This window comes from Oncorhynchus mykiss, chromosome 32 (assembly GCF_013265735.2).
Source record: "Oncorhynchus mykiss isolate Arlee chromosome 32, USDA_OmykA_1.1, whole genome shotgun sequence".
Lineage (NCBI taxonomy): Eukaryota > Metazoa > Chordata > Actinopteri > Salmoniformes > Salmonidae > Oncorhynchus > Oncorhynchus mykiss.
In genome coordinates this window covers 25524977-25537275 of record NC_050572.1, presented here as the reverse complement: position 1 = coordinate 25537275, position 12299 = coordinate 25524977, and the positions used below count along the sequence as shown (strand labels likewise).

The following is a 12299-nucleotide window of genomic DNA, read 5'->3' as shown; positions in this document are numbered from 1 at the left end:
GACCATATTAATGACCTGAGTGATGGCAGGCAGCAGCAGGCTCGTAAGCATTCATTCAAACAGCACTTTTGTGCGTTTGCCAGCAGCTGTTTATGACTTCAAGGGCTAATAGCCCTTGAAAACGTCACTCGCTCTGAGACTTGGAGTGGTTGTTCCCCTTGCTCTGCATGGGTAACGCTGATTCGAGGGTGGCTGTTGTCATTGTGTTCCTGGTTCGAGCCCAGGTAGTAGCGAGGAGAGGGGCGGAAGCTATACTGTTACACTGGCAATACGAAAGTGCCTATAAGAACATCCAATAGTCAAAGGTTAATGAAATACAAATGGTATAGAGATAAATAGTCCTATACTATAATTCCTATAATAAATACAACCTAAAACTTCTTACCTGGGAATATTGAAGACTCTTGTTAAAAGGAACCACCAGCTTTCATATGTTCTCGTGTTCTGAGCAAGGAACTTAAACGTTAGCTTTCTTACATGGCACATATTGCACTTTCACTTTCTTCTCCAACACTTTGTTTTTGCATTATTTAAACCAAATTGAACATGTTTCATTATTTATTTGAGGCTAAGTTGATTTTATTGATGTATTATATTAAGTTAAAATAAGTGTTCATTCAGTATTGTTGTAATTGTCATTATTACAAATAAATAAATAAAAATTGTCAAATTAATCGATATCGGCTTTTTTTGGTCCTCCAATAATTGGTATCGGAGTTGAAAAATCATAATCAGTCGACCTCTAATCAGCACCCTTGCACTTTTTTTGAGTGACAAATGAGTGCATAGTCTTCAAGATTGATAAGGTAAGCAAATGCATGTTGTATTCTCATAAATGTAGCCTATACATCCATTCTTTGTAACAATGAGGTTGTTCATCGCTTTAAACTAGTAGCTAGCTCATCTTGATCTAGAAGCAATCAGTTACAAGGCAAAAATACAGATATAGGCCTTCAATCAAACTGAGGACAGAGAAATATGTGTGCACCAGGTCAAGGCTTCTTACATGCAGGGCTTTGAGATGCAAGTTACACAAAACAAAAAGTTAGCGAAACCTACTGCGTGATATGGAAAGGGAGAGATAAAGCTTTTTTCACCCCACCTCCAATTTATCACCTCTCAAATGAAAATAAAACACTACAAAGAGTTTATATAATGTGTCATTACATACCTATTTGAAGGTTTGTGTCAAATTTGAATCGTTTTTTTCAGGCAGGTCTAAAGTTATCTTCAGAAGAAGGCAGCGGCTGTCGCGGCTTTTGAGAGTCATGTTAGTTTGCAGAGATGACACAAAAAAATGAACGCATTCAGTTGTACAATTGACTAGGTATCCCCATTACCCTGTCCCTTTCTTATTTTGAATCTGTGAGAGAGGCGCCACACCTGGTGGAGAGAGGCTGTATGACACAAAATGAGTTGCATTATGCATGCTGTACGTTATGTCATGACACATCACAATTTAAAATACAGCATCGGAGGTGTCTGTTTTGTCAAATTTTCTCCAATACTATCGGGCCATTACCATGTCAATCATCACTTGAATAGAAATGTAGGTCACACCCCAGATCTTGATGCCAACACAGTCGCTACAGTCCCATTAGTTTTCATTGCAGCCTCGTTTGAATGTCACGGTTGCGTAAATTTGTACAGAATGGGATTAGTCAATAGTAACCTTTGAGCAAAGCATTGTTCTATCTGTAGTTAGAGCTCACCTTCAATTTGATGTAGCTAAGTTAGTATAGCTAGCTATCTTTGAAAAAATATATAATTCTGTCAAGGTCAATGGACAGCTTTGTAAAGGATACGTTCAATGGAACCTAGCCTCATGTTCCAAAGTTTGAGGGTAAGTAAAACTGAGAAATTCCTTTTTGAGAGTGAGTGAACAGAGCAGTGGGGAAAAACAAAACAGTTTTTTATTGACCCAGTGTAAATCAGAAACTACATGTACGTCTTCCACATTGTCATTGATAACCAATAGTACCTTAACGGAAACTTGAAAGACCTAACTTCATCAGAGCCTCTTAGAACCATGAAGCCACTATGGAAAAATCTTCTGTCCTTGAGCGAGGCAGTTAACAACAACTACTCCACGGGCGCCGAAGATGTGGATTTAGGCAGTCCCCCACACCGTTCTGATTGTAGTGGAGGAGATAGACCAGGAAACACTTTTGCTTTTAGACGACTCGACTATAGCCTGAAGTTAAAGGGGAACATAAAATACTTACACGCAGTGAGTAAACGCCACCCTTTTCATACACAAGGGGAGGTCCCCGGGACACACGTGAATACATGGGACTGTGGAAACCCCAAGCGACACACCAAGTTTGAGCAGTAGCCGGGTGTTGCCAGGTACACGTTGAAAGATTTGTTGTGAATTTTGAAAACTGATTGGTATAAGGAATGTATAATTCATTGAATACTTTGGGCTCACAACAGTGTCAAATGTGAGAGGGCAGCCCAGATGACCAAGTGGCTAAAGAACAACATCTGGCCGGCAATCCATGTTGCGGAGTACATGAAGGACACCGCAATCCAGAGGGCTCAGTGGACCAGACAGAATGGGGACAAGACAGTCGAGATAGTACGAGAGTATCCGCATCTGCTGGATACTCCAGGCATGGTGGGTATTTTTTTTTACAAAAACATTAAGACTTGAATTTGATTCTGTTTGCTGTGATTAACTAGCCTGGCTGACGGAACCCACGTGACTCACACCGCAGGGAGAGCTGTGAACACACTGGTCTGGAAATGAGGCTGTTTGTTAATGCAATATTCGCTCATAAATTGTGCAACGGGGTTTGATTGGTTCTCTCAAATGATTTCTTTCTCCTCGGGGTTGAGACCTCATTGTTTGGATTAGAAAATCCAACCATTGTAATAGAAGGGGGCGGCGCCCAGGGGCTCAATGTGGCTGTGCGTGTGGGTGTTTGAGTGTGAAAGACAGAGAGCCAACTAGTAAAAGCACAGCCCCCTTCATTATCAATGCACTGTGCCGACAATATTAAAGAGCCATTCCAGACTGAGGTCAGGAGGACTTCGAGAGTTAGGTGTTAGCCAGACTAATGATTCAAAAGTAATTGTTTGTCCACTTTACTACAGATTGCTCAGGACTTCTCCAATTTAAACCTGGACTGCCTGGGGAAACTCACTGAGAACTGGATCGCTGTCTCCAAGGACAAAAAAAAATAACTTTGCCAGCCGAGAGTAGCAGGCCCAAGTTCTTTCGCTTCAAAGTGTAGGTATAGTTTGAAATGACCCTGCTGATGGTGCCTTAGATGCACATTCATTTGTAGTTATTCACTAAACATTCTCTTAAGATACACAAGGTGACATCGCTTTAAGACTTCTGCCAGTGGACCTCCCAACACCAGTCTACAAGATTGTCAGGAAGACATTCCGACACAGCTTCGAAGAGACCAGAAAATCCTTCAATGACTTGCCTGCGCGTTTAAATGGTGGATAGGCATAGGGAGATTGATGGGGAAATTAGATGATAGCATTTGTAAACCTTGAATGAAAGGAACAGCGTTCCAAATTCTGTAATGCATAACTCTCCAAATAAATGGAACACACAACAATAATTCAAAAGGGCTACATAGCGAACATAACAAACACAACTGTTTATTATGGATTCTCATGACCATTAAGTTGGCATACGCTACACAGTGCATGCGAATTGACACGCTCTACTCTTGTGCACATTTTGACGCCGTTTCTCCGCCCGATTTGGGCTTTACACGCACGTATGCTTTGTTTTTCTCAGATGGCAATCTGAGTGTGAACATCAAGTTCAGCTGAGGCTTTAGTCTGATGTTTGGACTGTTTGGTTGATGAAATAATATAAATACATTTTAATCATCAATCTTATTATGAAATCTTGTTTTATGAAATGACACATACTTAAACAATAGGGCTTTGTTTAAATTTGCTATTTAAAAAATGCTCTGATATTCTGAAATGCAGGCAATACAAATTAATTATTTGACACACAATATTGTATCTTGATTGTGTGTAGGAAAATGAGAGGGTGGGATGGTAGAGAAGGCAAACATATAAAAGCAAAATTAAAATTGAATTACACTGAAAATAAACCAATGATTACATAAATTACCCAGCTGCTGGGTCAATCCCCCAACCCAATGTTCTGGGTTTGTCACAATGTTTTAACCCAGCAATAATATGGTCTAATTTACCTAGCAGCTGGGTCAAGTGCTCAACGCAAGGCACTACTTTAGAAGGACAACCCAACCCTACTGGGTTGAATTAACCCAATACTGTGTTTGTCCAATATTGACCCAGCGTTGGGTTGTCAAAATGACCCAAATTGGGTTATTTTTAATGCAGAATGTTTTAGAGTGTAGCAATAATTCATTTTGAAAAAACATTATGAATTGCCATATTAGGCATAAGTCTATTACTACCTTTTTTAAGTTGCCAAAATAAAATGTTTTCAGTATCCTAATTTCGTTTGTGTTTTCTGATTGTTTCAGTTCATGCACTCAACAAGCGTTGTTGTACTTCCACAGGGCCGTAATTTCCAAAGTTCACTCACAAAGGCAATACTTATGAACTGGGTTTGATTTAGTTTTTGTTTTAATTATTTACATTTTGTTAATTATCTTTTAAACTCCCATTGGTTGAAATCTATTGCTCAGTTAACACTTGGCTCATGTAAATAATTGTATAGTTGTCCCTTTAAACATCCTAAGGTCAACATGCCATAGTGTTCACATTTCTCTCAAGTAAATGTTGTAGCTACATAAAAAGATGAAAAAAACCATTTATTTGGGAAATATCCCGTCTTTGCTCTGTTCTTCATTACCATGCTGATGATTTCAAGTTGTATAGGATTTATTTTTTATCTGTTAAGACATTGAACATGTTGTTTAGTATATTTACTACATTAGTATGTTTTGTTTCTTTCCTCAGAGACGTTCATTTAAAGTTGTGATTTTGTTTATGTTGATGCAACATTTCAATGTTAACACACAATAACCAAAACCTGATCTAATTTGCATATCCATACTGAGATTGCAGCACGTTTGCGGCAAACAGTAGAATGTTCGCCACACGTTTTCCAGAATATGTATATGTACTGCAACATTTGGCCACAAAACGAATTTGCATGTGAAAATGTGAGCTTGCCGCAAATTTGAGACAAATTGCCCAAAGGTTTGCCACAACTGTTTGCGAAGCCTATTTTTTTCTGTAAGGGTTGTGATTGAAAGATATACACTATGGACGTTCAGTTGCTCATTTTCCCGCGTATATGATATACAGTGCATTTGGAAAATATTCAGACCCCTTAACTTTTCCCATATATTGTTATGTTACAGCCTTATTCTAAAATTGATTAAATCATTTTTTCCCCTCATCAATCTACACACAACACCCCACAATGTCAAATAATTTTTTTTGAGAAAAAAAAACAAAAAAAGAACAAACTGAAATATCACAATTACATAAGTATTCAGAATATTTACTCAGTACTTTGTTGAAGCCCCTTTGGCAGCGATTACAGACTTGAGTCTTCTTGGGTATGACACTACAAGCTTGGCACACCTGTATTTGGGGAGTTTCTCCCATTCTTCTCTGCAGATCACGCTCTGTCAGGTTGGATGGGGAGCATCGCTGTACAGATATTTTCAGGTCTCTCCAGAGATGTTAGATCGGGTTCATGTCCGGGCTCTGGCTGGGCCACTCAAGGACATTCAGAGATTTGTCCTGACGCCAATCCTGTGTTGTCTTGGCTGTGTGCTTAGGGTCATTGTGCTGTTGGACGGAGAACCTTTATCCCAGTCTGAGATCCTGAGTGCTCTGGAGCAGGTTTTCATTAAGGATCTCTTTGTACTTTGCTCCCTTCATCTTTCCCTCGATCCTTACTAGACTCCCAGTCCCTGCCGCTGAAAAACAGCATGATGCTACCTCCATACTTCACCGTAGGGATGGTATTGGCCAGGTGATGAGAGCGGGGCCTGGTTTCCGCCAGACATGATGCTAGGCATTCAGGCCAAAGAGTTCAATATTGGTTTCATCAGACCAGAGAATCGTGTTTCTCATGGTCTGAGAGACCTTTAGGTGCCTTTGGGCAAACTCCAAGCTGGTTGTCATGTGCCTTTTACTGAGGAGTGGCTTCCGTCTGGCCACTCTACCATATTGACTGATTGGTGGAGTGCTGCAGAGATGATCGTCCTTCTGGAAGGTTCTCCCATCTCCACAGACGAACTCTGGAGTTTTGTCAGAGTGACCATCAGGTTCTTGGTCACCTACCTGACCAAGGCCCTTCTCCCCCGATTGCTCAGTTTGGCAGGGTGGCCAGCTCTAAAAAGTGTCTTGGTGGTTCCAAACTTCTTCCATTTAAGAATGATGGAGGCCACTGTGTTCTTGGGGACCGTCAATGCTGCATACATTTTTGTACTCTATCCCAGATCTGTGCCTTGACACAACCCTGTCTTGGAGGTCTATGGACATCTCTTTCAACCTCACTGCTTGGTTTTTGCTCTGACAAATGTGTGTGCCTTTCCAAATCATGTCCAATCAATTTAATTTACCACAGGCGGACTTCAATTAAGTTGTAGAAACATCTTAAGGATGATCTATAGAAACAGGATGCACCTGAGCTCAATTTCAAGTCTCATAGCAAAGGGTCTGAATACTTATGTAACTAGGATATGTTTTTTATTCTCAATACATTTGCAAACATTTCTAAAAACCTGTTTTTGTTTGTCATTACGGGGTATTGTATGTAGATTGATGAGGAAGAAAATGCATGAACAGCGATGCTCCCCATCAAACCTGACAGCTTGATCTGCAGAGAAGAATGGGAGAAACTCCCCAAATAAAGGTGTGCCAAGCTTGTAGAGTCAAACCCGAGAAGACTCCAGGCTGTAATCGCTGCCAAAGGTGCTTCAACAAAGTACTGAGTAAATATTCAGAATACTTATGTAAATATTTGACATTGACATTATAGGGTATTGTGTGTAGATTGATGAGGGATTTTTTTTTAAATCCATTTTAAAAGAAGGCTGTAATGTAACAAAATGTGGATAAAGTGAAGGGGTCTGAATCCTTTCCGAATGCACTGTAATGTGAATCAATGTCTTATTTCATGATACTACACAAATCCTTTGTTTCACACAAACATGACATGCTTTTGCTCATGGGTGGTGTGACCCATTCTGTCCAATGAGGTCATTTCTGGACAATAGTTTTGCAAGTAAAAACATGGTTACACTTTAGAAAAGGGAGCACATTTTTAAGGCACTGTGTCCTTATTAGTCCCACATTGAGACAGCTTACTATGTAGTATGTTTGTTGTGTAACTTGCCCCTTATTAAATACTAATATGTCTCTGTTATGACTAATAATGAGCTTTATTAAGGATTGGCCAGTAACACATGATTGAAAAAGAAAACGACTTAAAGCTGCAATATATAACTTTTTCGGCGGCCGCTGGGCCAAATTCACATAGATATATGAGTTATAGATCTGTAATTCGCATTGAAAGCAAGTATAAGAAGCGTAGATCTGTTTTATGTGTGGTATTTATATTTTTCCCCATTCTAAACTTTCGTTTTTGGTTATGGTTTAGACGGTACAATGATTCTCTATACAATGACTGCTTGTTTTCTCACTTAAACTGAAATTAGGCTAAATATTCAAATTTTTGCAACCAGCAGCTGAGCCATTTCGGCATATTGCCCTTTAATAAAAGGCCTAATCTATTGCTAATAAGATATAATAAAGACCTTATTAGCTACTTGTATATACACTTATAAAATACTAATTAGTGGCTAATATATGCACCTTAAAATAAATCGTCACAAAAATATTGTTGGTTGATATATCCATGTAGGGAGATTAAACTACTGCTGCCTACATGTTGGTTTAATGTGGACTGTAAATGATCACATCACAGTGTTTTATTCATCTCTGCACACAAGGTATGGAAAGATCTGTTCGACTATGAGTGCAAATGACCACATTTGCCAGGCATGTCATTGTTAAAAACACATGTGCTTTATCAAACATTGAATTTGGAGCATTGCCAAGGACCTAACATATAAGTACCTCAAGAAAGCAAAAGGTTCAACAGATCCTCACTGAAACCTCACTACAACAGACATGATGTACCAGGCTTTTCTGCTGACGATCCCTCTACTGATGCTACTTCAGACATCATGCACCACCACTTCAGCACTTGATTCTGTAAAGAAGGTTGGGCAGGCAAGTGCTCCAAAAGTTGTCACAGTTAATGAGTTGAGAAATAGGGCTCAGTTCAATGCCAGAAACTGCAAGGAAGTTAAGGATAAATATGGTCAAACTGAGAACGGCCTGTACTACCTGAACACAGCTACTGGGGGGGTCTACCAGACCTTCTGCGACATGACCACAGCGGGTGGCGGCTGGACTCTGGTGGCAAGCGTGCATGAAGACAACATCTATGGGAAGTGCATGGTGGGCGATCGTTGGACCAGCCAGCAGGGCAACAATGCCAACTGGCCACAAGGAGAAGGCAACTGGGCAAACAGGAAGACTTTCGGAACAGTGGAGGCAGCCACGGACGACGACTTCAAGAATCCTGGCTACTACGACATCGAAGCAGAAGACATGTCGGTGTGGCATGTTCCCAACAACACTCCGGTCAACCACTGGAACCTGGCCGCCATCATGCGCTACCACACTGACAGGCACTTCCTCCATCTGTACGGGGGAAACCTGTACCAACTCTTCCACAGCTACCCGGTCGAGTACAACGTTGGTGCACACCTGTCCGACAATGGACCCTCCATTCCCATAGTGTATGACCTTGGGGACAAAGAGTCTACCAAAAATGTATACGACCCTTACTCTGGAGGGGAGATTGAAGGAGGCTTCATCAGTTTCAGAGCCATAAACCATGAACGGGCAGCCACAGCCATCTGCTCTGGGGTCAAACCCAAAGGTGGTAATGTTGAACATTACTGTATAGGTGGATGTGGGTTTTTCCCTGAGGCTAACCCTCTTCAATGTGGGGATTTCACTGGCTTTGCCTGGAATGGCTATGGGACCCATATAGGCTTTAGTGCATCAAAACAGATGCTTGAGTCAGCAGTCTTACTCTTTTACCGCCAATGCACCATGCATTAACTTTTTTGGGGTTGTTTAATTGATTGAACGATTTTGGGGTACAGATTAAAACAATACATTTAAAAGTAATTTTGGTAATACCTTTTATTTGTTTTTATCTATTAATTCCATGACTATAAAGAAACAGTATAAAGCATTGACCATTCCATGCGTCATAAAAAGATGTGCGTCTTATACACTCATTAAATGTTAATAGTTGATATTGTGACAAATATTATTATGTCACGTGAGGGTCATAACTGAAATACTGTAATCTACTTTGTGACATCTGTGGTGTTGGGGTGATGGGGGTTGGAAAGTCTGTATGGATTGTGTGTGCTTGTTTGAACTTTCTTTCTGCAATAAAGTAGTCTAGATTTGAGAGCATGAAATGAGCCTACTGTACTTTTTCATCAGAATCTTTCTTTGGTGGGTGGGTTAAGGTGAACTTACTCCTCCATATGGGTCTATCTTTGCCTACAACAACCAACACAACCCCTGGGACCTTGGCAGAACTTTGTCTATGAGATAGAATACCTCCTCACCATCTCTCTAAGAAGGAGAAGGAGGGAGAGAAGGCGAGAGAGAGAGAGAGAGAGAGAGAGAGAGAGAGAGAGATCAGGCGAAAGAGAGAAGGCGAGAGAGAGAGAGAGGGAGACAGAGGAGAAAGGACATAGAGAGGACATCGCGAGGACATGTTCTGAGTGCTGTAATGATACCCCAGTGTTTTCACACGACTAGCTATGTGATGTTTTGAAATGTAGATATACAGTACATGCTGCTGGCTGTCAGATTAAAACATGTTTGTCTCTTGAAGAAAGACACTTGACATGATCGTATCCAACTAATGGCGCTCCTCTGGGATACACACACACACACACACAGCCAAGAGGCGGCAGGCGACATAATGATGAAGAGAAGAAAAGCCGCCAGCCTAGCCGAGTCTCAGAATGTCCATGGCCGTACAGCATCATTATTTCTGGGTCTGTTTCCCTGGTTGAAGCTTTCCGGGAAGGTTGAGAGCCAGAGATGTTCCCACCACCCTCAGAGGAAAAGACACATAACTAGGGTGTTCTGGCTAACACACTCACCTTGTGTTAGGATCACAGTCATATACAACTGTACACAAACACACATGCACACGCACATAGGCAAATGGCTGAAATGCTGAGCATAGACAGAAGGTCTTATATATGGTGGTGACAGAGCAGTGTGTGTGTGTGTGTGTGTGTGTGTGTGTGTGTGTGTGTGTGTGTGTGTGTGTGTGTGTGTGTGTGTGTGTGTCGAAGCGCCGATGAGCAACACAGGGGTAGCCTGCAGGCTAGCACATTACTTACGGAGGGAACCCTGACACACACACACACACACACACACACCTCAATCTCTCAAGATGAGTAACAGTGGGGTCCGAAATGATCGATACCCTTGATAAAGATGAGCAAAACATTGGGAAGTTATATTATTTTACACTAACTGCTCATCTTTATCAAAGGTGTCGATAATGTTGGACTTCAAACCCTTTGAAAACCTGTGGTTTGAATTGAAGAGAGCAGTCATTAACCGCAGACAAAGGATGTCAAGGATCTGGAAAGATTCTGTATGGAGGAATGGTCTAAGATCCCTCCCAATGTGTTCTCCAACTCATAAAACATTTTAGAAAAAGGCTCAGTGCAGTTATCCTGGCAAGGTGTGGTGTTGAAAACAGTGTCAATCTGAGATTTTTTTTTTTTTTTTTTACTTGTTAAATAAAATCTCTTTCTCTGAGCAATTGTCTTAGTATAAAATAATATAATTTGACAATTTTTTTAAGCATACAATACAGCAAAGTATTTTAATTATTTATTTTATAGTCATTTTTGCTCATCTTGGTCAAGTGTCAATCATTTCTGACCCCAATGTATGTCATGGTCATGGATACAAACTCTACATGTAACAGGGTTGGTTATGTTTCCACTTGCCTTTAAAGAAAGGTGTATTTAATGTTCAAGCATTCTTCTTGGTTGGTTCAATTCCGATGACAATTCCGATGATGTTGTGATTGGCCCCGCTTGCAGATAGGGGGAGATCGTGAACGTCAGGTCTCATCCAAATGAAAATGTGATGCAAGGGGTAGGTCACGTTCTGAATACTGTTTTCTATGTTATATTTTACAATGTGTACGTACAAGTTTGCTGTACATTGCTGATTTATACATGTGTGGGTACATGGTACCTGTTAGGGATTGAGGGGCTTTCTGGGATGTGCATCGGTATATGATTGCTGTATATAAATAAGTGTGTTAGCTAGCATGCTGGTCACATAAACCCACTGCTAACACAGTTGTTTTCATGCTACAGATTATACCATCGACAGCCATCAACATCATCAAGCCCTGCACAAGTAACGTGCTGTTTCCTATTTAGCAACAGGTATTTACACATGTTATATTTTGTATTGTATTTTTGTATTTTGTTTAGTCCCAGTGTGAAAATGTGATGCAAGGGATTTTACAATCGACAGCTATCAACATCATCAAGCCCTGCACAACTAACGTGCTGTTTCCTATGTAACAACAGCAGATAATAAATAATGCTCAACTGGGACCACTGGCTGGGGTGATTTATTTGGACAAAACACAACGCAAGGAGAGTACGATCAACATCTGTTACATACATAGGACACTGAGTTATGTGCACCTTTGCCCAATCTGAACCTAACTGATAGTGAGGTCTATGGAGATGGAGTGAAAACACATGAGACAGTGAGGGAGTGTCAAAGCCTGAGGACTAATTAGATAGTCGCTAAACGCTCCATCTGGCCACTACTCTCAGGGTTCAGGAGGTAGAAGAAGAAGGGAGGGGGGATAAGAAGGTAGATGTATTCTACCTGGCTGGCAGGAAAAGTGTTCCTATAGTCTCTGTCCTCAACCTATAGGTGAACAGGTCCAATAGTGTGGGTGTCAGGGGAGAGACATTATGACCCTGGTACATCAGGTTTCCACCTGTCAGTACTGCAGAGGAGAAAGCAGGCAGGGTCATGGTCCCCTTCTCTCTGTCTCTCCCCATCCCTTCTTCCTCTCCCACCTCATCCTCCTTGCCCCTTCCCTCCTCTCTCCCTCCTGCCCCCTTCCCTCCTCTCCTCTCCCGCCCCCTTCCCTACTCTCCTCTCCCGCTCGCCCCCTTCCCTACTCTCCCGCCTGCCCCTTCCCTCCT

At 41.2% G+C, this 12299-nt stretch overlaps 2 protein-coding genes across 11 annotated transcripts in view; one reads left to right on the top strand and one right to left on the bottom strand.

Moving 5' to 3' along the window:
• LOC110489412 (receptor-type tyrosine-protein phosphatase U) overlaps window positions 1–12299 on the bottom strand; it is a 288775-nt gene that overhangs the window by 247543 nt on the left and 28933 nt on the right. The window lies entirely within an intron of this gene.
• On the top strand, window positions 8125–9159 carry LOC110488174 (intelectin-like). Its single transcript, XM_021560267.2, has one exon. It carries the CDS (start codon window positions 8125–8127, stop codon window positions 9127–9129), a length of 1005 nt encoding a protein of 334 aa, XP_021415942.2. The 3' UTR covers window positions 9130–9159.

Excerpts from the sequence above, each read along its gene's own strand:
- LOC110488174 (XM_021560267.2), top strand. The coding sequence starts at position 8,125 with ATGATGTACCAGGCTTTTCTGCTGACGATCCCTCTACTGATGCTACTT.